We start from the raw sequence: 26,136 nt of genomic DNA, 5'->3' as shown, positions 1-26,136 counted from the left end.
AATAAATCTATTTATTAAATATAATAAATAAGCATAATAGTAAATAAACATGACAAGCAATTGTTCTTGGTCTCTAACAAGTAATACAATAAACGTGACAAATGAACAGATGAGAGTGTACTCTGTCGCATGGTATTTACGTCAACGTCAGCGTGTACTCTGTCGCATGATATTTACGTCAGCGTCCGAATTCGCTCACTTATTTTCCTTCACTACTTCCCCAAATAGTGGACTCAAATGACATTCGCTATATAAGGAATTGTGAAGGAGTGAGCGATTTAAGACATAGTTTAAGATTCACAATATGTCAGTCGCTCAGCGGAAACGAGCTTGTCATAAGCTTGTCGGTTTGGAGAAAACCGTATTATAAATGAAAATCTCGATTATGGTTAATTTAGTTTAGAATATAAACTAAAACTTATTAATGTTGCCCGGACCAATATGGTGGTAACGTTGACGTACTATACAGCGGTCAATGCGGCGTCTATTTATATGTATATGGTCGGTGTCCTAAAGTATGTCGACCACGACCCAGAATGCAATGCGCCGTGACGTCGATTCCCGAACTCTATTGGACAATCTTACGGCTATGAATGCTATGTGGAGAGTAGCGATGTCGGAGGAGGTTGGGAAGAAGATGCAGGCGGTGGTGGACCGGGTAAATCTGGCGGTTACCCGACGCCCAAAGGTTAGTTTAAAAAATTTTTTTATCCAGAACAGTGGGAGAAAACCCTTCGGGCTGAAATGCGCTGTGGAACTTTGCCCCATGTTGTCAGTCAGTGAGCTGCTGGTTGGGTTATGTAAGTGTTCAACCCTTTACACACAGTCGCTAAAGAGAAGGAGCCATTAATTCAGTAAGGTAATGTCGGCATGCACGATTAATACTAAGACTTATGGGCTCGTGTATATAAATTGTAATATTTAGCATGGTATTCACATATTAAAGTCGACGTTCAGAGCGTTTGTACGAGTCTCTGTGATGTCATGATACGGTACCCGGCGGATTTTGTAGATATGCTTGTTTATTATTTTTTTTAGAAGAGTTTATCGTTTCTGGAATAACAATAAGAAATGTTCTCATACTGTGCTTATCCAATTTGTACTGAACCAGACGGTCTCTATAACAAACACTTTGCAAAAAAAAAAAAGAAAAGAAAAGAAGCATTTTTACTATTGGTCTCAGACTTTTGAACACTGCTGTATATTGCCACAAATGGCAGGTTATGTGTCTCTTTTGGAATGAAGAGCCAGTTGAGGAGTGCGACCCAGAGACACCATGACACACTCTGGGACTGCTGAGTTTTGCTGCTGATCACTTAGTAAAAACATTGGGAGAGCTTCATACCTTGTAGATGCAAAGAGTATTCTTTGAAGGGAAACCTGTGGCGTGTTCCTTGCTATCCCCAGTATTCTCTCTCATCAGAAGACGTAGGGAGCTCCCCTGTGTAAACGGATAGACCCACAAGGTGGTCATTGTCTTGGTGTACAGGTCAGCCAACCCCTGCTATAACCTGCCACTCTATGAGGAGTGTCTCCTCCTCAGGGCCATTATCAGGGTCAGGAGCCTAGCTAAAGACAGGACAAGGTTGACTAACCCAGTCCCATGTAGAGTGATTTACAGTAATTATTGTGAGGAGAAATAAAACGATGATTAACAGTCTCCCTGGGTCCCATTTATCAACCATACATGTGCATAAACCATTTATATGCACAGGTCTACACACACAATGTGATTTATGAAGTTCTTCTTGTGTTTGAGGATTTCCACACACTCCTGACCATGTGTATACATGCGTAAGAAGGTAAATTGAGGAGGCACTCAACACACCTATTGTCAATCATTTCAGTATAATTGACAGTGTAAATACTGATTTCATTGCTCACAACAAGATACAGAAAAGTGACACAAAATTCTAAGATTGGGACGATGCTTTACTTGTAGATTTGGCATACAGGGCTTTCGAAAGGAAGGAAAGTATTTTTTAAGGAGTGCTGGAAACTTTGAAACTTAGCTGAAAAGTGGTTCATCATTCAGTGAGTATGATTTTAGTCCATCACTATTTCAGGGTTTCAAGCCACAGGCAAATTTCAAGAAATATGAGACGGGTCTGGCATTTCCCACCCATGAGTCCAATAATGACCGTGTCTTCCCAAGGCTCAAAATTATGCACCTGAAATTTAATCTGTGCGACCTTAAAGTATATTTGGGCGCATTTATGCGAGTGTAAATAATTGTTGTGGTGTGACCTGTTTTCATTTCTTTACAAAATGTTCGCTAATTACTGCATGGTATGTGCCTTCCGTGAGCTGATACCACCGTTCTATCAAACATTACATAACCAATTAAACTTCATCTTTACATTCTTAACTTTAATGCAGAGTTTAAATTGGTTAATATTAGCTATCAATCACTCCCTATCACTGCACTCCATTGTCATGTGACAGGGAGCTAACTAACATGCTAAATGTAAAGAGCTGAAGAGAGAAGATGAAAAGAACACAGAGATTTCTTTTGTAAGTCGCCTAAAATTACAGATAATGTAATTCCTGTAGTTGATGATGGCGATTATTTGGTGAATGTGGATCCACCAGTGGAAAAAAGGCTTACAGTTTTCAGAGAGAGTGGCTGAAAGACTTCGAGTGGCTCTGCTATGAAAATGGCTCAATGCACTGTGTTCACTGTAAAGCCTGTGGGACAGAGGTTGCAGGTAACACTGTGTTTGTCACCGAATGCACACATTTTAAGCACGAGATTAATTATTGGTTGATTAAACCTGGGGAGAGTGCCAAGCACAAGAAATTCCAGGACAAGTGCGTGCCAAAGAATTCAGGATCAGGTTTGATTGTTGAAGCTTTTAATCATCATGGTTCTGCCAGCCGGTCCGCTCAATTGGCAGAGCTGTATGTGAAATTTAACTGCACCACCATCATGTTACTGACCTGTTGCCGAACCTAATTAGTTGCAAAATGTTCCTCCAGTTGTTTCTTTTTAGTAACACTTACTTTTCCAACCTTTTGTTGCCCCGTCCCAAGTTTTCTGAGACGTTGTGGCCATCAAATTCAAAATTACCTTATTTTTTTCTTAAAATGGTAAATTTCCTTAGTTTAAACATGTGATATGTTTTCTATGTTCTATTGTGAATAACATATGGGTTTATAAGATTAGCAAATCATTGCATTCTGTTTTTATTTACATTTTACCCAGCATCCCAACTTTTTTGAAATTGAGGTTGTGTGTGTGTGTGTGTGTGTGTGTGTGTGTGTATATATATGTGTGTGTGTGTGTGTGTGTGTGTGTGTGTGTGTGTGTATATGTATATGTGTGTGTATATATATATATATATATATATATATATATATATATATATATATATATATATATATATACAGTATCTCACAAAAGTGAGTACACCCCTCACATTTTTGTAAATATTTGATGATATCTTTTGATGTGACAACACTGAAGAAATGACACTTTGCTACAATATAAAGTAGTGAGTGTACAGCTTGTATAACAGTGTAAATTTGCTGTCCCCTCAAAATAACTCAACACACAGCCATTAATGTCTAAACCGCTGGCAACAAAAGTGAATACACCCCTAAGTGAAAATGTCCAAATTGGGCCCAAAGTGTCAATATTTTGTGTGGCCACCATTATTTTCCAGCGCTGCCTTAACCCTCTTGGGCATGGAGTTCACCAGAGTTTCACAGGTTCCACTGGAGTCCTCTTCCACTCCTCCATGATGACATCACAGAGCTGGTGGATGTTAGAGACCTTGTGCTCCTCCACCTTCCGTTTGAGGATGCCCCACAGATGCTCAATAGGGTTTAGGTCTGGAGACATGCTTGGCCAGTCAATCACCTTCACCCTCAGCTTCTTTAGCAAGGCAGTGATCGTCTTGGAGGTGTGTTTGGGGTCGTTGAAGTTTAGTCTGAAGTTTATATTTGTAGCATTCAGTTTGTGGATTATATTTTAAATAAACAATAAAGGGGTACTGAAAATTTGCCCCCTATCCGATTAATTGATTAATCGATTATGAAAATACTCGTTAGTTGCAGCCCTTGTCAGTTTATTAAAAATGATTCCCAATTCTGCACCTATGTAATGGCAGCAAACAAAGTAACCCCTCCCTGCGAAGTTTTCCCATCTGACGCACAGAAAGCTGTTCGATATCACTTTGTTGACAGGACAAGGCTATGGCTGTGATATGACTTGTGCTTTCTTAATGTTGGAGAGTAGATTGGACAGAATCAAACTTGAACTCCTCTTCTGTTGGTGGACCATTTTGCTTATTTTAAGCAATAATATCTAGAAAGCAAAGCAAAATTATCTGCCAATAGAATAAGAAAATTAAACACTTAAAATTAGTAAAAAATATCTAGAAATAAGTTTAATAATTTTATATTTGGTTTAGTACAATCTTATAATAGGACATAATAGATAAATTGGACTATATTCAAGATATTCACTTGCTAAGAAGACATGCTTTTTTTTTTTTTTTTTGCAGTGTACGTCAACATAAAGAAACCACTCGTACCTCTCAAGCCATTTCCCTTTAATTAAAGCGGGGTGTTGATTTGCAAATGGGGTAATGAGAGAAACTCCGTCTCCTCTTTTGTTTTATTAATTTATTTATTAGGAATATTGCTATTTTAAAAATGGATTTTGTGCTACTATTTTGAAATGTTACTGGGAATCTCCTTCAAATAAACCCCATGTAAATGAAGCGTATACTATTCTGACACTCTGCACTAGCGTAGGAAAAGCTGTGTCAAGAAATGCAAGCTCACACTTGCCACTAGACGGGTGAGTCAGGTCAAGGAATTTTCCTTTGTTTTTCAGTCATTTACGTTAAAAATATATCACAGACATGATTAAAATGTTCAAATATTACAGTAGTCCTAAATTATAGATCTGAAATTCTAAAGAGAAAAGTCAGGGGATCGGAAGAGTAGGGCCCCACACAGAACCACTTTGATATAGCAAAAAGCCTGTTTGCATGGTTCAGTCCACTGGACCACAGACCTGGCGCGCCCCCTTTTTTTTTTGGTTAGGTCAGTCTGGTGATGTCTGAAAACTTGTGTACAAAATTATGATAATAGCCAACTGGCCCCAAGAACTGCGTCAACCCTTTTTTGGTCTTAGCTCCTGGGCAGGCCACAATCACTGCTGTCAATTTGGAGACACACCTGCCCATGGCCCAAGTGGAAGCCCAGATACCACACTTCTGCCCATCCAACTGCGGACTTCTTTGTTAGAGGAAGGAGAGGGATGAGAGAGCTGCCTGGACCAGGATCTGCTGTCAGGTGAACCTCCAACAGCTCAATGGCTTTGTCCAGGGACCCTGTGCCAGTGGCACTTAAACCATTCTGTTGTTCCTTCTGGGTTCTATGTGATGACCTGCTTCAGCACCACCAGCTCAGTGACATGTTCTACATCCTGCTACTCCTCCAGCAGCCACCGCCGACATCGGTCCTTCAGCTGCTGTGCATAGAGGCAGCCTGTCTCAAAGAGCTTCAGGGATTGGAAACTGCTGGGTGGCTTGGGTCATTCCCACACACACCACCCTTCCTTCCAATGACCAGGTGCTGTGCCTACGGCTTATGTGTGGAATACTGTATGCAGAGTCGAACCATGGAAGGCTGCTGGACCAGACATTCCTGGCAGAGTTCTCAGAGGATGTGCAGACCAGCTGGCAGATGTTGTCGCTGACTTCAACATCTCCCCGAGCAGTGCTGTTGTTCCAATATGCTTCAAGTCCACCGCCATTGTCCTCATGCCAAAGAAGTCTTCAGTGTCCTCTCTCAACGACTACTGTCTGGCGCATATATATATATATACATATATATACATATATATATATATATATATATATATATATATATATATATATATATATATATAGGCCTTTAAATGAGCCTGACCAAATATGATGTCGATCCGATGAAATCTCTAGGAGGAGTTTATTAAAGCACGAAGCCTGGAAATGGCAAAAACATAGCAAAAATTTAAGAGAAAAATCAAAATGGCTGACTGAGTTTAGGGCATGGGTTCAAGAGATGTTTTTGTATGTATTGGCATGTTACACACATTTCCTGAATTTCGTACGTGTAGGTAAATCATAGCGCGAGGCGCACATTGTTGAATTTTTGTAGGTGGCGCTATCTAGCCATTTTGCCATGCTCAATTCTGGAGCCCCTATCAGGTGTAAATTTTCACTGGTTCTGATGTGTCTTGAAACTTTGCAGAAAAGAATAATAATAAACAGAACAGATCCAATAGGGCTTCACACCAACAGTGCTTGGGCCCCAATAATAAATTAGGACTGTAGTTTTATTATTAGTGTTTTTGTGCATTCATAAAAAATAATGCGTAAATACTATTATATAATGTAAACTAGGGCTGCAACTAACGATTATTTTCATAATCGATTAGTTGGTAGATTATTTTTTTAGATTAATCGGATGGGGCGGGGCAAACTTTCAGTATGTTACAAACATAAACTTCAGACTAAAACTTCACACAACACACACACCCCAGAACATATATTATTCATTTAGGACTGTAGTTTAATTCGGTGCTTTTTGTGCATCCATAAAAATAATGCATAAATTCTATAAAAAATAATATCCGTATTATATATAAAATGTATTTTATAGTATTTATGCATTATTTTTTATGGATGCACAAAAAGCACAGAATTAAACTCCAGTCCTAAATGAATAATAAAACACTTTCACTGCACCGTGTGTCTCTGTGCCTCGCTGTCTTTAGACATATTTTATTTCTGATCATAGTGTTTTAATGAGACATTACAGATCTTACTCGCTACACTCTGTATCACTGCGTCTACACCGCGCGTGACCAGCAACGCGGCCTCGTTACTAACACGTCACTTCCGTTACAATAAACTACAGAATTTACACTGCAGGCGCGCAGATGCAACATATAATCACAATAAACTTAAATTAAACTAAACCTTTTAAGCAGCTTGCACCAGTTTCCCCTGACCCTTACATGCAGTGGAGTATTTTGGATATAAACACAAGTTTGTGCTCGTGCATCAGTTTGATTTCCAGAGTGTTTAAATGCCCCCCTGCCTTGGAGGACTTGGAGGTTACACACGTTCTTCCTCAGTCACGTGATGATTTCTCCTCCGTCTGATGGTGACGGTGCCATCTAATTGTGCTATGGTCAGTGTGGTAAATTGCACTTATTTTCTTCTTGCTATGAGAGAGAGCAGCTCACCTTTACTCAAAGAAAACCGTATCCGCCGCCACCTCCGTTTCAAGTATTGAGTGAATATACAACACACACGAATACCTCAGTGTTGCCAACTCTCGCGAAACAAATTCGCAACTGCAGCTTCAAAAACAAGCCTAAAATTATTATAGTCTGTTACGACCTCTGTGTAAACAAACTCAATAAATGAGCCTGAAACATTAAACTGGAACCACTCGCAGTTTGAAAATCAAATACAGAATTTCTTTAATAAAAAGAAATCAAACGTCAAAGCTGATGGGGAGGACAGGCACTCTCCACTCATCTCTGAGCACCTGTGAGCAGAATATAGTTGGAGAGATGAAAAAGGGCATGACAATAGAAACATATGTTTGTTTTTTTTGTGTTATAACTTGTAATAATTGTGGAAGGGCGAAATACATTACAGCACTGATATTGTGAGGCTGTGAGTAGACCGTGTCAGTGCATTGGGGAAAATAGCAACCGTAAATGTAAAAAACACCCACGACTTTTTCAAGAGATTTCAGAAAAAAAGAAGCCCAAAGACTGCGCAGAGGAACAGTGCCGAAGCATAACCCATGTATATTTATTTTTATAAAAACAACCACAACTCCACAAATAACTTGTAATTTTATGTTACAAACAGAGATGGCGATAGAGAAGCAAAAGTTCAGCACTGCAGCTTTAATATGTAATAAGTTCTCCAGGGTTCTGTGCAGCCACCAGAGTTCCTCCACACCAAACTTGTCAAACCATATCTTAATGGACCTCACTTTGTACGCAGGGGCACAAAACAAGCACTGTCATGCTGGAAGAGCCCTCCCCAAACTGCTGCCACAAAGTTGAAAGCATACAATTGTCTAAAATGTCTGTGTGCTGTAGCATTATTACCCTTCACTAAGGGGCCTTGCCCAAATCTCATGGACTGAATGGTGGCATAGGTGCCACTTTATGATACTGACATGTTTCAAGTCACTGAGCTCTTGTTTGTCTATTGAGATTGCATGGGTATGTGCTTTATTTTATATGGCTGACGCACCCACTCAATAATTAGGAGTGGTGTCCATGTACTTTTGTCCATATGCAGTGCTGTGAAAAAGTATTCTGTTTTTGTGCACATCTCATACTAAATAGTTTTAAACCTTCAAACCAAATACAACCTGAGTAAACACACAGTAAAGTTTTTATTATTATTATTTTACTTTTAACACCCATCACCCATGTGAAAAACTAATTGCTGCCTTAAACTTAAAATCTAGTTGTACCACCTTAAGAGCAAAAATTGCAACCAAACACTTCCGATAACTGAGATCAGTCTTTCACAACACTGTGGTGGAATTCTGGCCCACTCTTCTTTGCAGAACTGCTTTAGTTCAGCCACACTGGAAGGTTTTCGAGAATAAACTGCCCATTTAAGGTCCTGCCATAGAATCTCAGTGGGTTCAAGTCAGGAGTTTGGCTAGGCTGCTCCAAAACTTTAATTTAGCTTTTTTTGAGCGATTCAGAGGTGGACTTATTCCTGTGCTTTGGATAGTTGTCTTACTGCATAATCCAGTTGTTCTTGAGTTTGGACTGAATACCGGACATACTCCTTTAGGATTTTCTGGTAGAGAGTAGAATTCATGTTTCCATATATTATTGCAAGTTGCCCAGGCCCTGAAGCAGCAAAGCATCTCCTCACCATCACATTGCCACCACCATGCTTGACCTATGATGTTCTTTTTGTGGAGTTCGGTGTTTGGTTTACCTAACCAGACGTGTGGCCAGATATAAGGGGACCCCTGTCTTCCAAGCAGTTCCACTTTCTCCTCAATCCACAGAACATTCTCCCAAAAGCTTTGAGGATTATCAAGGTGTTTTGGAAAAAATCAGACAAAGTTCTTCAAGGTTAGCAGTGGTTTTCACCTTGCCACTCTTCCATGGAGCCATTTTTGCCCAGTGTCTTTCTGATAGTGGAGTCATGAACCACTATCTTTAATCCACTATCATAATCCACTATCTTAACCACTACCTTTATTTGATGCAAGCGAGGCCTGTAGGTCCTTTGATGTTGTCCTTGGCTCTTTTGTGACTTCCTGGATGAGTAGCTGCTGTGCTCTTGGAGGAATTTTGGAAGGTCGGCCACTTCTGGGAAGGTTCACTACTGTGCTGAGTTTTTCCATTTGGAGATAAAGGCTCTCATTGTGATTCTTTGGAGTTCCAGAGCCTTTGAAATACCTTTGTAACCCTTCCCAGACTGATGTATTTCAATCACCTTCTTACTCATCATTTCTGGAATTTCTTTCAATTTTGGCATAGTGTGTTACTGGGTAAGAACTTTTTAACCAACTTCATGCTGCTGTAAAAGTTCTATTTAAGTGTTGATGTGATTGAACAGGGTTTGCTGTAATCAGGTCTGGTTGTGTCTAGTCCAGCTGAACCCCATTATCAATGCGGTTTCATAGATTTGGGGAATTAGTAACTATGGTGGCAAATACATTTTCACACAGGACCAGCTGGTATTGGATAACTTTTTGTTTGAATAAATATCATTTAAAAACTATTTTTTTTGTTTTCATTTCTGAAACAATTTAGTATGAGATGTACACAAAAACAGAAGCAATCAGGATGGGGGCAAATACTGTTTTACAGTGCTCTAATGTAGATTTCGATCCCTAATGAACAAGCCAGGATTGCACCAGTGGCAAGGAAAAACTCCCTAAGTCGATATTAAAATGAGAGATTGACGGGAACCAGACTTAAAAGGGAAATAATGCTCTTCTGGGTGACACCAGCTGATACAATTATAAGTCATTATTCTTCCATATCTTTATGCTATAAAGTCAAACAGTACTGAATGTATTGAAATGATCTTCAGTATGAGCATCAATGTTTTTTTTGTTTTTTTTTCTTTTCTTTTCAGTAATGTTAAGCTCTAAATATATAGGATCCAAGAGAACTCAACCACTGAACAATGGATGAGACTTGGGCAGTAAATGTGATCTTTAGGCTCCAAGAGAGACCATCCACAGTAATCTTTATGGTATTCATGTGGCAGCAGAAGTAAATCATCATAACAACCAAGCCGATCCCGCTTTATAGGTCATTAGTAGTATTTTATAAATCAATGAAAAGTTTACTGGGAGCCAATGTAGTGTGGATAAGACTGGGGTGATGTGAACAATCTGGTTCTAATAAATATGCTGGCTGCTGCATTCTGGACTAACTGAAGATTGTCTATGCACCTACAGAAACATCCTGACTGCAAGGCTATACACATTTGTCCAACCTGGAGATAACATCATATTTTCCCCTATAATCAAAGACCGTACCAGAGCTCCTATTCAAAAATATTCACCACAGTATTGTTTCACATATAGATGAGTAAATGATTCATAATCCCATTATCCAGTGATACCCAAAAGAAGCTGGATTCCCTCATCAGTAGAGGCTTGTGACCATAGATTTGGGTGGGACAAGCCAACATTAATAAGGACATAGCCTCAAACAAAATTAAGTAGAGACATCATACTTGATTCATTCTACAGTGGCAAGAAAAAGTATGTGAACTTTTTGGAATTTCATGGTTTTCTGCATAAATTTGTCATAAAATGTGATCTGATCTTCATCTATGTCAAGGGTATTGACAAATATAAATATAATATAAATATAAATATAATATAATGTGTCTAAAATAATAACTTAATTCTAATAATAATTTAATTCTCGTTACTCCTAAAAGTGAATAAGGAGAAATTTTAAATAAAAAAAATTCATTATAATTCCACTGAAAGACAAATGCTATTGTTTGTTTTTATATATATATATATATATATATATATATATATATATATATATATATATATATATATATATATATATATGAATGACATTTGGGTTTGAGCTCAAAAGATGAATATAAGATCAGATTTTCAGCTTTCATTTACTCATATTTACATCTAGATGTGTTAAACAATTTAGAACAAGGCACATTTTGTTTGAACCCTCACATTTTTTCAAGTCATCAATATTTTTGATAACTTTTTTTGACATTTCACATATTTTTGATATTTCACGTATTTTTGAAATATATATTGATCAATATATTTCAATATTAGAACGTGACTTACTGGTTTTTCTTGCTGCCCAGGTGTGTCCTGTTAAATTGATTATTTATAGGAGAAAGGTATCACAATCCAGGGGGGAAAGTATTTTAGTCCACATTCGGGGGACAACTGAAAAAAGCTGTAGTACAAGATGGAAAAGCAGAAATATGCAATGGTTTGGTGATGTCAGCTTGATGCAGTTATTGCAAGCAAGGGTTATGCAACCAAATATCTCTTCCATTACTTTTGCTTTCCTAGAAATTGTGTGGTCTGCCACAAAAGCTGTCATGTTTTAAGTTGTTTAATGCGTCTAGATGTAAATATCAGGAAATGAAAGCTGAAATTCTAATCTGTCGGCTCATATTCATCTTTTGATCTCAATCCCAAAAGTATTCAGTGTATAGAAAAAAGCAAAAGAATTGGCCTTGCTGTTCCGGTACTTTGGAAGGGCCTGTACCACTACATCTATAACCTAATCTACTTGTGGAAAAACATTAGCACAAATTTTACACAGTATGTTTACAATGGGAAATGCTGATTATCACTTTATATAACATTATTTGTCTCATCACCTGAGGTAAAAATCACTGACTGCATTTAAACGTGTCATCATCTTTTGACTTGACTGATCATTGTTCAAGAAATTAGCATTGGGGAAATAATCATTGCTTAAGCTCATGAGCTTTGCAGATATTTCGGTAGCTGCAATCTGATTACAAACTGAATTGAGTAGATCTATGTACATTTAGCAATGGCACATATCCAACAACTTCCAGATCATACCGTTCATTGTATGAGAAAAGCACACTTTGCTTGCAAAGATCATGTCAAGTAAGACACACATGCAATGGTAAAAACATCCGTCTTGCCTAAAGACTTGCCTAAAAACCTCACCAGCAGACAGCCTCAGCAATGGTAGAAAGTAACCTAAATTTTTTTTTAAAGTTGTTTTTATAAAATGTCATTTTTTATAGTAAAGATGTCAAGGTACATGTTATTGGCAGAAAAACTAATGGACAACTTGATTTTTTTTCCGTTTTATTTTTGGCTGTGTTTTCAGAATTTAGCTACTGGGTTTTCCCGGATCATCATGCAATTATAAAATAAGTTAACAAGAGTTTTATTATTGTGAAGCATGTTTTATATCTTCTTTTCAAAGGAGTATTTAGGAAAAAATGCACTGACCAGTTGATGTTGATGACATTTCATAAGGAACATGGTTCATGTAATTTTAAATGATCTTTCCCTATTTAACATTGCTTTTCATCTCTCCTCTGACAGACATTACCATGCATTGCACCTAGGTTAGTTGCTGTGAGTAAAACCAAGCCTCCAGACATGGTAGTTGAGGCTTATAAACATGGGCAGCGCAACTTTGGAGAGAACTATGTAAGTAAATTTAGAATGCCTAACTTGGTTATATATCACCTCTGTATTCTGCACTTTAATTCTCTAATGTATATATTTTGCACCTCCTCATAGGTAAATGAGCTTGTGGAGAAAGCTTCTCACCCTCTGGTATGTAGCCCTAATTGGAGATGGCTAATCTTGCTTAGCTAGAAATCTCAAACAATAAATGTCAGGAGATTTTAAGAGACTTCAAGTTTAACCTAACAAGTTTTTGAGTGTTCCTTATATCTGTATTCTTGTTAGAGCTCATGCCTGGCTCAATAAGACTACTAATGACCCTAATTATCTTTTTAGAATGTTTACTCATACTTTACTGTCTGATTTTTTTTTTTTATCTTAGATTTTGACATCATGCCCTGAAATTAAATGGCATTTCATCGGGCATCTACAGAAGGGCAATGTTAATAAACTTTTAGGTAAGCAGGTTAGATCTGTCTTAAAGCGTACATCATAAATTTTTTGATAGAAGTTCACTTCTTTGCCTTTAATCTCCTAAACAACCTGTCTTTAACTTGTTTAACATGTACATTTAAATTTATTCTATTATATATTGTGGTTTTTGAGTTTTGTCCTTTTCTAAATTGGCCTATAGGTGTTCCAAATCTTGACATGGTTGAGACAATCGACTCTGTAAAACTGGCTGACAAACTTAACAGCTCATGGCAGAAGTTACGATCTTCTAACACCCAGGGGTTAAAGGTCATGGTTCAGATCAACACCAGCGGCGAGGAAAGTGTGTGTTCATTTTACAAACAGCCTGTTATATTGTGTTTGTATTCACCTGTGTTTGTCTCACTGCATACTTCAAGTAACTTTGAGCCGTGTAGTAGATCATGTATGACAGCAGGAGTTCTAAAGAAGAAATGTATCTGAATAACACTCATATTTAAATTCCTATTTAAAAAGCTATTTCTGCATATGTACATGCATACTATTTCTTATAGCACAGTAGGTCCTTGATCCTTATTTATACCATCTATAAATAAGTTTATAGATGGTACATCACCCCATCTATAAACTTATTTAGTCGAAATGTGGCTTAAAAACTACTACATCCAGAAGTCCACAGTCAGATCCCTTCAGTGCCATGTGTCATGCTGTATTATAATCATCACAGAGTTAAAGTAAAAACCATTTTATCTTAATTTAAGAAGGACTCAGTTCTACATTCTGTAAAAACTGAATGCCTATTAAGGAAATACTTTGATTTTGATAATTGGTATCATTGCCAGCCCTATTGGGAAAACTGAGGTTATCTTGTCAAAGGACTTGTACATTTTTTGCTTCTTTACTTCAACTTAATATCATTCAGCCAGTAATGGTGTGTCTCTCAGATAACTTACTGATCAGTCTGAAGTGCTGACCTAGTGTTATCATGGCAAATTGTGTACCCCAGTGTTCCATGTATCACTGGAGTAAGTCTGTTTCAGATTGGTCAGTAGTATTCTTTTTCTGACATTCACAGCTGGAGAAGACACACATTTTCCTCAAGGAAGCACAATATGCTTCATTGTCATATAATATTTCATAACCCCAATATTAGTAATGAATCAGCGGTGTGGAACAGTAATCTTTGTTAACTTTATTTATTAGGTAAACATGGCCTGCATCCTGAGGAAACTGTTAATACAGTCAAGCACATTGTATACGATTGTCCTGCCCTGGTCTTCTCTGGACTCATGACTATTGGCCGTTATGGTTATGATCTCAGTGAAGGCCCCAATCCAGACTTCCAGGTACAGTTTTGTTTATATATATATATATATATATATATATATATATATACACACACACACACATACATACATATATATGTGTGTGTATATGTATAATTTTATAGGTGTGGGGGGGTGTGTGTGTGTGTACATATCTGCAATAAATATTTAAAATAGGCAAGCCAAACAGGAAGTGTATATGTGCATAAATATTACCTCAAACATCATAACATTTTCACACAAGTCCTAAAAGCAGACAAAGAAAACCCAGTTAAACAAATGAGATTAAAATATTATACTTGGTCATTTATTTATTGAGGAAAGTTATATTACAAATTAGCAAATTAAACTAGGATTAGCAGTTAATTCAAAGGTGAAATTAGAGTAAAGTGTTGTATCAATGTGATAAAGATCAGGAACAAGGGTCTATCAAAGTCTGATCTTCACAACATGTTTGTGGAAGTGGATCATGGAAAGGAGATTTCTGAGGACCTCAGAAAAAGAGTTGTTGATGCTCATCAGGCTGGAAAAGGTTACAAAATTATCTCTAAAGAGTTTGGACTCCACCAATCCACAGTCAGACAGATTGTGTACAGATGGAGTAAATTCAAGACCACTTGAATGGAGTGGAGACCAACAAAGATCACTCCAAGAGCAAAACATGTAGTAGTCTGCGAGATCACAAAGGAGCCAGGGTAGCTTCTAAACAACTAAAGACCTCTCACATTGGCTAATGTAAATGTTCATGAGTCCACCATCAGGAGAACACTGAACAACAGTGGTGTGCATGGCAGGATTGCAAGAAGAAAACCACTGCACTCCAAAAAGAACACTGCTGCCCCTCTGCAGTTTGCTAAAGTTCACGTGGACAAGCCAGAAGGCTACTGGAACAATATTTTGTGGATTGATGAGACCAAAATTACTTTTTTTTTTGTTTACATCAGAAGGTTTATATTTGAAGAAAAGAAAACGGTGCATTCCAGCATAAAAACCTGATCCCATCTATGAACCATGGTGACGGTAGTGTCATGGTTTGGGCCTGTTTTGGTGAATCTGGTACAGGAGTGCTTGCCATCATTGGCGGAACAATGAATTCTGAATTATACCAGTGATTTTTAAAGGAAAATGTCAGGACATCTGTGCATGAAGATCTGAAGAGAAAGTGGGTCATGCTGCAAGATAATGACCCTAATCACATGAGTCTTTCTACCAAAGAATAGTTAAAGAAGAATAAAATTTTGGAATGGGCAAGTCAGAGTTCTGACCTTAATCCAATAGAAATTTTGTTGAAGGGCCTGAATCAAGCAGTTCATGTGAGGAAACCCACCAACATCCCAAATAGCTGCTCTGTACTGAGGAACAGGTTAAAATTCTTCCAAGCCGATGTGCAGAACTGACCAACAGTTACCCCAAACGTTTAGTTTCAGTTATTGCTGCACAAAGGGGTCAATCCAGATACTGAAAGCAATGGTTCACATACTTTTGCCACTCACAGATATGTAATATTGGATAATTTTCCTCAATAAATAAATAAGCATAATTTTTTTTCATTTGTTTAATTGGGTTCTCTATCTACTTTTAGGATTTGTGTGAAAATGTTATTGTTTTAGGTAATATTTATGCAGAGATATAGAAAATTCTAAAGGGTTCACAAATTTTCAAGCACTGTGTGTGTGTGTATATAGCGATAAAGTATTCAATGTCAGCTTAAATATTTACATCAATATCAGGTTAACCATTTTGAGATTACAGCCCATTCATAAGGGAAAATACGCTGGCTTAATTTTCATATATTTAATTGTAATTCATGTCCATAATTGTTATTGCCACAATATTTTGATCTATAATTATATCTATATTTTTATTGATTTATATACACTCATCTTCCACTTTAATAGGAACACCTGATCATTTGTGCAGTTATTGAATCGGCCTGTCATGTGGCAGCAGCACAATGCATAAAATAATGCAGATCGAATATGAGGAACGAAATGTGATCTTTGTGACTTTAACCGTGGCATACTTGTAGGTACCAGATGGGCTGGTTTAAGTATTTCAGAAACTGTTGATCTCTTGGGATTTTCAGACACAACTAGTCTCTAGAGTTTACACAGAACGGTGTGGTTTTATCCTTCCACTTCTGCTCAATAAAGACAGACAGTAACAAAGATAAAATAACTGTTTTAATTAAACTCAAACACTATACTCACTCACGTGGGTTTTGTCAGTCCTCAGTGTGTCCCATAAAACAGGCTCCTACTGCAACAGCATATACAAGATTCGTTGCTACTGTCACAGGTGCGGAAACAAAACAAAAAAAAAACCCGTGTGCAGAGGGGTCTGCAGGCTGAAACACCTTGTTGATGTGAGAGATCAGAGGGTTGAAAAGGTATGAGGGGGGGCAAGTTTGAGTCTGACAGGCTGTGTAGGAGTAAACGAGATGTACATGTTCAGATGATATTCTCTGTCCGGTTCCTTTGTTTTTTCTTTTCAGTACCATAGATAAGCAAATGTATATGGTATGATAACCGTCAATTTTCATACCACGGTATACTTTGAAACCAGTATACCGCTGCAACCCTAATATATTTACACACTGCGCGCTTATAGAACTAATACTGGGTAGGGCCTCACTGCTTTCAAAACTCAATCATCGTGGCATGGATTCCACAAGATGTTGGAAGTAGGGATGTCACGAGAACCGATACTTCGGTACCAAGTCGGTACCAACATTGTTAAAACATGATGGTACTTGTTTTTCTGCAGTAGCTTGTTACTGTTGATAATGAAGGTACCGATGTTGCAATTCTTCCGGAACTGATGGGGGCAGCAAATATGCGTAAGAGTTTTAGTCGGTCCACAAGTGGTGAAGAAGAACGCCCACAAGCACACGGGAAAAACTACAAAAGATGGCGACAAGTTTAGCTCCGCCCCAACTCGTTCAGAGGCAGAGAGAGCTAAGCTTGTTGAGAGGAAAGGTAGCATCTATCATTCATTTCAAACAAAGCGAGGAAACACCTGGAATTTGGTGAAGCACCTGAAAGACGGTCCTATATTATGTTTGTTTGAGGCAGCTGCATTGTGGCGTGAAACCAGCTAACGTTATGCTCCATGTAATGTTAGCGATAGACAGTTATTTGTTAACGACGCGAACGCATTGCGATGTTATAAACTATCTCCGAATGTTCCACCGTGCATCGCCATTCAGCCCGGGGACTGTCAGATAAATGTAGCCTCATGTCACTAATAATTACTCACATGGTCAGGCTTTTAATAATTCTTTTTATCCTGCCACCTCATCAGTGAATTTAAACTAATGCTTGCATTCAGAGTATAAGGTGTGTGTGTGTGTGTGCACACATTTAGGAGTGCATTTTACCACTTGTTATTAGCACTTAGCACTGTTTTATTAGTCATTGTCAGACAGTGTTTGATAACTAAAATCTCTCTCTCTCTCTCTCTCTCTCTCTCTCTCTCTCTTTTTGCCAGTATTAGCCAGAGGAGGATGTCCTCCAGGAGTTTTTAATTTTATTTTTAAATGTTCATTTATTTGTTTATTTTTTTTTAAACCACACTGTGGTATCGACTTTGGTATTGAGTATCGTGTACTTTTGGTGGTATCAGTACAACTACTAGATTTTTGGTATCATGACATCCCTAGTTGGAAGCATTCCTTTGAGATTCTGGTCCATGTTGACATGATTGCATCATGCAATTCCTGCAGATTTTTTAGGTGTAGATGGGTAAATTAAGGTCATGCACCTGGTCAGCAACAATATTCAAATAGGCTGTGGCATTGATTGGCATTAATGGGCCCAAAGTGTGCCAAGAAAACATTCCCCACACCTCCACCAGCCTGTACACAAGGCAGGTTGGATCCATGGATTCATGCTGCTGGCACCAAATTCTGACCTTACCATCTGTGTGCCTCAGTCTTAAACTGTCCAGTTTTGGTCAGCCTGTGCCCACTGCAGCCACAGCTTTCTCTTCCTGGCTGACAGAAGTAGGACCCGATATGGTCTTCATATGTCTTCAAAGTTCAATGTTTTGTGCATTGTGAGGTCCTTTTTGGCTCATCACAATTATGCAGAATGGTTATCTGAGTTACTGCAGCCTTTCTGTCAGCTCGAACCAGTCTCCGTTGACCCCTCTCATCAACAAGGTGTTTCCGTCAGCAGAACTGTTTTTTTATTTTATTTATTTATTTATTTATATTTCACCATATTGAGTACACTCTAATGTCTGTTGTGCGTGAGAATCAGTTATAGAAATACTCAAACCACTTTTTATATTTATATATATATATATATAATATATATATATATATATATATATATATATATATATATATATATATATATATATATATATATATATATAAAATATATATATATATATATATATAAAATATATATAATATATATATATATATATATATATATAAGATAGATATTTGCACATATTATAATACACTGAGGCTTTGTTACCAAATCTGGTAAACACCTTTGCCCATATCTAAGCTAGTTGTGGGGACTGCCCGTTTAATCCAGAGACTTTGAATAATAAATGCCGCACTGTGTGTGTGCAAAAGTGAGATCTTGCATAACTTTGGGTTTAACCAAATATTTGATGAAGCATTGACATATGGATTGATGTTTAATACTCCTCCCAAATTTTCCCCTTAATCAAGTATAAATGTGAGATTTTAAGGTGTGATTTTATATGTTCAATTCAGTAAAATTTTATTTGTATAGCGAGTTTAACAATGGACATTGTCATTAAGCAGCTTTACAGAAATATATAAATTTGAAATTTATAAACGTATCCCTAACGAGCAAGCCAGAAGTGATTGTGGCAAGGAAAACTCCCTGAGACAACATGAGGAAGAAACCTTGAGAGGAACCAGACTCAAAAGGGAACCCATCCTCATCTGGGCGACAGCGGATTATAAATAATTTCTCTTATATAACTGTATATATAGTCAAAAATGCAATTGTGGTAACAGGAGCTTATGAGCAACGTATGAGTAATGAATTCAGAAATTACTGATTTCATATAGTTTTAATTTAAAGTCTATTGCATCAAACTAAAATTAACTGTTCAAGGCTGGGCAAACAGTTCACACCTCTTCACAATAACGTTGGTACAGAGATAAAAAATGCACCCCAAAACAGGTGGAAATCCCATTTTTGGCCACCGGTAAAGAAAGGGTTGAATAGGAATTTTCACTCCACCCTGTCAAATTCTTTGTCGGCAACTAGTGAAATGGCAGCTAATGGACATTGAATATCGGCAACTGCACACATATTAATAAAATGCCTAATAAAATGTCTATTATTGTCCGTTATACGTTGGGCCTAGAATAAAGCCAGCCTGATCAGTATGCATGAGCAATCTAATTATGCTATCCATTCATACATGTATTGAAAAAACTAGGGTTAGTTCCTCAGTTCCTTTCACTGTCTCTCTTCTGCCTTTAATGCAGAGTCAAGATGATGTTTTTGTTTTTTGCATAATTTGGGTAACTCTAATGACTTCAAATGCATATGTATTTCAATGTCTTTGAAGGTCAGGATTGAATTGTACAACCCTGTAGTGACCCCTTTTACACGGTTAAAAATCTTGGTGCATAAATTGTACATACTTGTATGTATATGTACGAAACTCAACATATTGTTCTCATTGACTCGAACAACTTTCGCGCTGACAATTGTTAGCTCCACCCAGCTGGTAGTCGGCCATTTTGGATTTAATGTTTTTTGTTTTTTTTTTAATTGCAGGCTCTGCATTTTTAAATGCTCCTCCTAGGGGATTCATGTGATTGTCACCAAACATGGACAAAATTATGCCAAGCCATTGAAGATTCTACATTGTGAATGGATTTTCCATATCGAGAGTGTTTTGCCATGGCAAGGCAATAAACATTTATGAAAAAAGGGAGACGGGAAGTGTCTCTCATCTTCTGATTGAGTGACTTAGATGAAACTTGAGCTGTATGTTTGGTGTTGCCGTGGTAACACATCAAACTTTAATACTCTTTTCTTTACATATTTGGACGTTTTACTCTATAGCGCGCGCTTCACTATGCATTGTTTGCATACAAAAACCAGGTGGTGATGGCATTGTAGTGCTTGGGCCCGTCATCGCTGCTTGCAGGTATATTTACTCCCCCCCCACATGCTGAAAAACTGGAAATTTGGCACGTCAGTCATCGGCCTTTAGTCATCGGCCTTTAGGCCTGGGCAAAGAGTATGACGTGGGGGGGATAATCCTCAGGAAAACAACAGGGCACAGTGCACTTTCAGTTCTTGGGCCCTAATAATAATTATAATCCTTAGGAAAACAATAGGCTCCTGCACGCTTTCAGTGTTTCGGCCCTAAATATGGCTTGAAGTAGTGATGACTGTCCCAAGCACTATGATACCATTGCCACCTTGTGGGTGTATGAAAACAATGCATAGTGAAGCGAGTGCAGTAGAATAACTTTTTTTGCACTAATGTGTTTGGTAAAGCCCAGGTCTAAGGCTGTATAGCAGCTTCCATGTCCAAACATACAGCTCATATTTGGTGATCTAATGCATGAAGAAGATAAGAGATGTATGTTATCCTTATTACCCATTCATTAATTTAAGTGAACTAATGTGTAGTGCATTTATTGGGGTGCAACATGGCCCACTGACCAAACATACAACACAATTTGATCTAAATCAGACAATGCATTTAGAAGATACAAGACTCTTCCTGTTTCATTTTTTATCATTAATTTAATCCCTCACCATGGTCATACCATTCGTCATATCAAAAATTTGCAGTTTAGCATCTTCATTGTTGACCTCATTTGGTGACCATTACATGAATCCCCTTGGAGGAGTATTTAAATATTCACTGCCTGCAGTTTTTGAAAAATCCACATTGAATCCCAAATGACCTACTTTCTGTTGGGCGGAGCTAATGACTGTCATTTTGAAAGTTGTCCAGCTTGATGAGAACGATATATGTACCGAGTTTGGTGACTGTAGGTGAAACTGATCCCACCACTTTAGTCTAACGGGGGCGCTACAGAGCACCCTCCTCCATGCCCATGTCTTAGCTTTTGCCTACTAGGTTCTGGCTAGGTCATTTAGAAACATTGATCTTAATTTTTATATGTTGTAATTTCACATTTACTGTGGAAAAATTCTGACATGATTTATCTTGGTTTAATTTATTTTATATCTCAAAAACCTGGCATTTTAACAGGGGTGTGTAGACTTAGGATTATTTATGTATATATGTGTATATGTATATATGTAATTTATATATAACATACATACATGTGTGTATATATTAATTAGGAGGTGTAATGTGTTTGTTACAATGTTGTAAGAAAAAAAGCTGAGTTTAAAAAATGACTGTGTGTAGATTCTGCTAAAGCGTCGTGAAGAGGTTTGTGAGAGTCTGAATCTTCCACTGGAACAGGTTGAGCTCAGTATGGGCATGTCCACAGACTTTGAACATGCGGTGAGTTATTAGCTTTCTCCCTTATAGAATTTGTTTTTTAAACTCATTTCCTAAATTCTGTTCTTTCAATGTGATCCAGAATTCAAGAGCGAACATGTAAACTGAAACTCTGATGTAATCCACAAGCTTCACTGTGAACATTTAACACAGCAACGTTTGTGTATTGTATTTCTTCTTTCAGATTGAGGTAGGCTCCACTAATATCCGTGTTGGTAGCACTATTTTTGGAACACGGGAATATCCAAACACTCCTAGCCCCAGCCCAGAAAAAAAGCCAGAGGTTGCATCAGAGGAAGCAGCAAAGAAGATGGAAAATCTTACAGTAAAAGATCATTAAATAATAGAAACAAAGATAGACACACTGAATCTGGATGGTTTAAGAGAACCCAGCCCTAAGAACAAGACATATCTTAATTATACACCTGGTCTTCTTATGGAAGGTTCAGGCAGAAAGGTAAGTTTCCTTTCAAGTAGACATAAGTTTGTCCAATTTCAAACAATTCTCATGTTATGTTCATTATTAACAGCATACTGGATCCACGTTTTATTATTTTTTTAAAAAGTTAATAGATTAACACATTTTGCATTTCTTTCTTAACCTGTTAACAAAGTATAGCTTATGATCATTGAATGACGTGTGGATTGCAGTGTTTTCTGTCAGTAGACCACTTTTTCTGTTTCAGTATGACATGATCCATGACACCATGCAGTATGACATGACCTTAAAAGAGAAAGTGTTAATGTAAATGCACATGTATTGTGTAACTACTTGTCTGTTGATGTGAAAGCTGTTTTAAAGAAACTGGTATTTGCTATTATTCAAAAGTTCCTATATGGAGAATTTGCATAAACCTTGAAATTGAAAATTGAAAGCACAAGTTCCAGAGAAATGGTGGACGTATGTGATTTAGAACTTTTTGTTAATTATGGTTGTATGACATTTAACCAGAATTTGTTTTTGATTTATGATATTTTTATGGTGATAAATAAAACAAACTATTTGCTATGTGCAAACAACTCTGAAAGGAAAATGGAAAATTGTTTTTCCTGCCACATACCCAGCGTCTTAGATAGGTGGGTTGATGAACAGTAAAAAGTATCCACAAGAAATTGAAAGGCATACATTTTCATATCGCATCTCACCAAAACCTATTAGACACGATAGCATCAACATTTTTAATGAATAAGAGTCCAGCAAGGAGTTCTCTTTGTCAGTTTTTTTTTTATTCAAGATATGAATGGGCAGTTTTTATCGTACATGGATTTAAACATATCTCGGATGCTTGAGGATTGACTAAAAATATTTTTTGAAAAATGTTACTATAAAGGGTGGTGATGTTTGCAATATGATGAAGCTGCTCAAAACAGAGCAGCTTGAAGCTGCTCAAAGCAGATTTTATTAGCTATGCAGTGCGAGAATATACCAGTCACCCAATCAATTTTAGGGTACTAAGAGAGCTGAAAGTAACCGATAGTGCTCTCTGATTTTTTAAATTTTTAAATTTTTTCTTTTTTTTTAAATTAAAATCTCTGGCGTCAGTCTGCCCGCTTCTTTAATTATCATCTATCATAAGTATAAGCATCGAAAAACTTTTCGGGAAAAAAAAAAAGTCAACATTAGCGGTTTCCACCATTTCGTACCAAAAGTTAGTGACGGCTCAATAAGTTAATGACACTAGACTTATAAACAACAAATTTCAGAAGTAAACGCAAATAATCAAACCGAAGTTTATGCTTGCAATTTATTTATGATGCATACAAATTACAAAGATAAAATAAGATATACCAGCGTGTAAAAGTTTTTTTTAATAGGCTACTCAACTAAACACTATTGCAGCTTCAAGCAATTCTGACTGGTGCTGATATCTTTAATTTACCATTGTTTATTCATTGTTTATACTGCTTAATCTTGTTTATTGCCATTTCAGTGATTGGCAGTTGGTTGTAAGGTTCTGCCCCTTGCAGCTTGTTTGTTTTGTTTGGCTAAACAGTTTGTCATGGAAATACCGGGGAAAGACTAGAGACTACGATTTCCATCAGTCACTGCACCATGTCACATGTCCAGGTTCACCTGATGAGGTTTTTGGTTAATCAGTTCATTATATATCACGTTTTGCACTGCACAGATTGTCTTCTGTTTGTCTAATGTTGTTCTGTTCCTTTGTTTCTGTTTTTCTCTGCCTAGTTTTCATAGTGTTTAATCATTTATCCTTGTACTTTTGTATTGTTCAATTAAATCTGCACTTGCATCCGACTCGCCTCCCGTGTCGTAACAGAACTCAAGACCTTCACAATGGATGCAGGAGATTTTTTTTTTTCCACCCAAGTGGTCGTTTTGAAGTACCTGGGGTTGGAACTAGAGGAGAGGGGATCTTGGACCAATGCCACAGAAGCATGGATGGAGGCCATATGCAAGATATTTCTCTACCCTCCCTCCACTACTGTGGATTTCTCTCAGCCTCCAAGTCAACAGAGGAGAACGCTCAGCATCCCCCCTCAACTGAGGACGTTGCTCCATCTCCCAGTTCATCTGAGAGCTCTGCTTTACCTCCCTGCTCCACCTCGAGCTTCATAACGCCAGGCTCCTCTTTGGACATTTTGTCGCCTCCCTACTCCACTGAGGACGTCGCTATGCCTCCTTGCTCGGCCAAGGACATCAAGCCAGGCTGGGGATATTGCATCATCTTTCAGAGGTGCAGAAGAGACCGCTTAGGGACATCTAGTCTGGGTGTCCAGGACCCTCTCCTGAACTTATGTGCTTTGAAATACCGGAGAAAGACTAGAGCCTACGATTCCCATGAGCCACTGCACAACGTCACATGTCTAGGTTCACCTGATTCACATTTTTGTTTAATCAGCTTCACTACATAAGTCACGTTTTGCACTGCACAGGTCATCTTGCGTTTGTCTAATGTCATCTCATATCTGTTTTTCATAGTTCACGTTTTATGATTCCTTTGTGCTTGTACTTCTCTTTTGTTCAATTAAATTTGCACTTGCATCCAACTCGTCTCCTGTGTTGACATAGTTGCTTAAATTGTTCACATCTTGATGGAGAAGGAAAGAGATGAAAAAAGGAAAATAAAAATGGACCCTACCGGCAGAAATTAACTCTCAAGGCCGAGCAATGCTATTTGCACAAACTAATGACGATAAACAACATCGATCCATATGACTTGGCAGCGCAAGATTACAGACCCCTATGCGCTACCTCCACTCACACATCCAGACATTATTATAGACACGCATCCAGGTTGATTTCATAACATTTCCAGTTGACTGGAACTTCTTAATTATTGTCCTGATGGTGGAAATGGGCATTTTCAATGCTTGTGCTATTTTCTTATAGCCACGCCCCATTTTGTGAAGTTCAACAACCTTTTGTCGCACATCACAGCGTTATTCCTCGCTCTTACCCATTGTTATGAATGACTAAGGGGAGTTTTGCCTACCTGTTACCTCATATTTATACCCCTGTGAAACAGGAAGTCATGGTTGAACAATTTCCTGTTCCTAGTCACCCAGGTATACTAAAATTTTTTGAATATCCATGGGAATATACTTCAAATATATTTTTCTCATATGAATTCTTAGGGGTGCCAATAATTGTTACACACATATTTAACAAGGTTTTTTTTTAAATAATCCTGTGTTGTGTTTAACATTGCTTGATTTCCATGAGCGCAGACTATTTTTCTGAATTTTTTCAACAAAAGATTAAACAATAAAGATACAGCCTTCTTTTGTATTTGCATATTTATCAAGTTTGCCAATGTTACACAACCTTATAGGTGCCGTCGCGAGCGGCAGCGGCCACAGCAGCGCCTGCAGCTTTTAACTTTAACTTCCTTTTTCACCTCTTTCCAACTTTCTATCGGTCTGGTTTTTATGCCACCTTATTGTTTATATGTGTGCCCGAATTTGTCATTTTAAACGTGTTTCCTGACGTATTTTTGGACCGTCCAAGATTACTCGGACAATGCTTGTTTATTCAAGTGAGCAGCTCGTGATGTATCAGACTAGGGTGGCGGCTTTGCCGACGAGCACCCCAGTGGAGTTACGGAGGCACAGGTGAGGGACGAGAGCGGGAGAGAAGGTCAGAGAGGAGCGGGAGAAAAAAAGGAGACTCAAACTTTGCCTTCCATCGTTTGTTATGGGGAATGTAAGATCGCTGGCCAACCAA

General features: G+C 37.8%; 1 protein-coding gene across 1 annotated transcript; it reads left to right on the top strand.

Annotated features, from left to right (window-relative positions):
* The first annotated feature begins 222 nt into the window (after positions 1-222).
* plpbp (pyridoxal phosphate binding protein) lies at positions 223-24,959 on the top strand. The gene is made up of 8 exons (XM_017487740.3): positions 223-688; positions 12,610-12,717; positions 12,811-12,846; positions 13,079-13,154; positions 13,331-13,471; positions 14,332-14,474; positions 21,855-21,953; positions 22,135-24,959. Exons 1-8 carry the CDS (start codon positions 518-520, stop codon positions 22,288-22,290), a joined length of 930 nt encoding a protein of 309 aa, XP_017343229.1. The 5' UTR covers positions 223-517; the 3' UTR covers positions 22,291-24,959.
* Positions 24,960-26,136: the final 1,177 nt, after the last annotated feature.

The sequence above is a fragment of the Ictalurus punctatus genome, chromosome 15 (assembly GCF_001660625.3).
Source record: "Ictalurus punctatus breed USDA103 chromosome 15, Coco_2.0, whole genome shotgun sequence".
NCBI classification, from domain to species: Eukaryota; Metazoa; Chordata; class Actinopteri; order Siluriformes; family Ictaluridae; genus Ictalurus; species Ictalurus punctatus.
The sequence above is the reverse complement of the archived record's forward strand: the minus strand, read 5'-3'. Positions and strand labels throughout refer to the sequence as shown.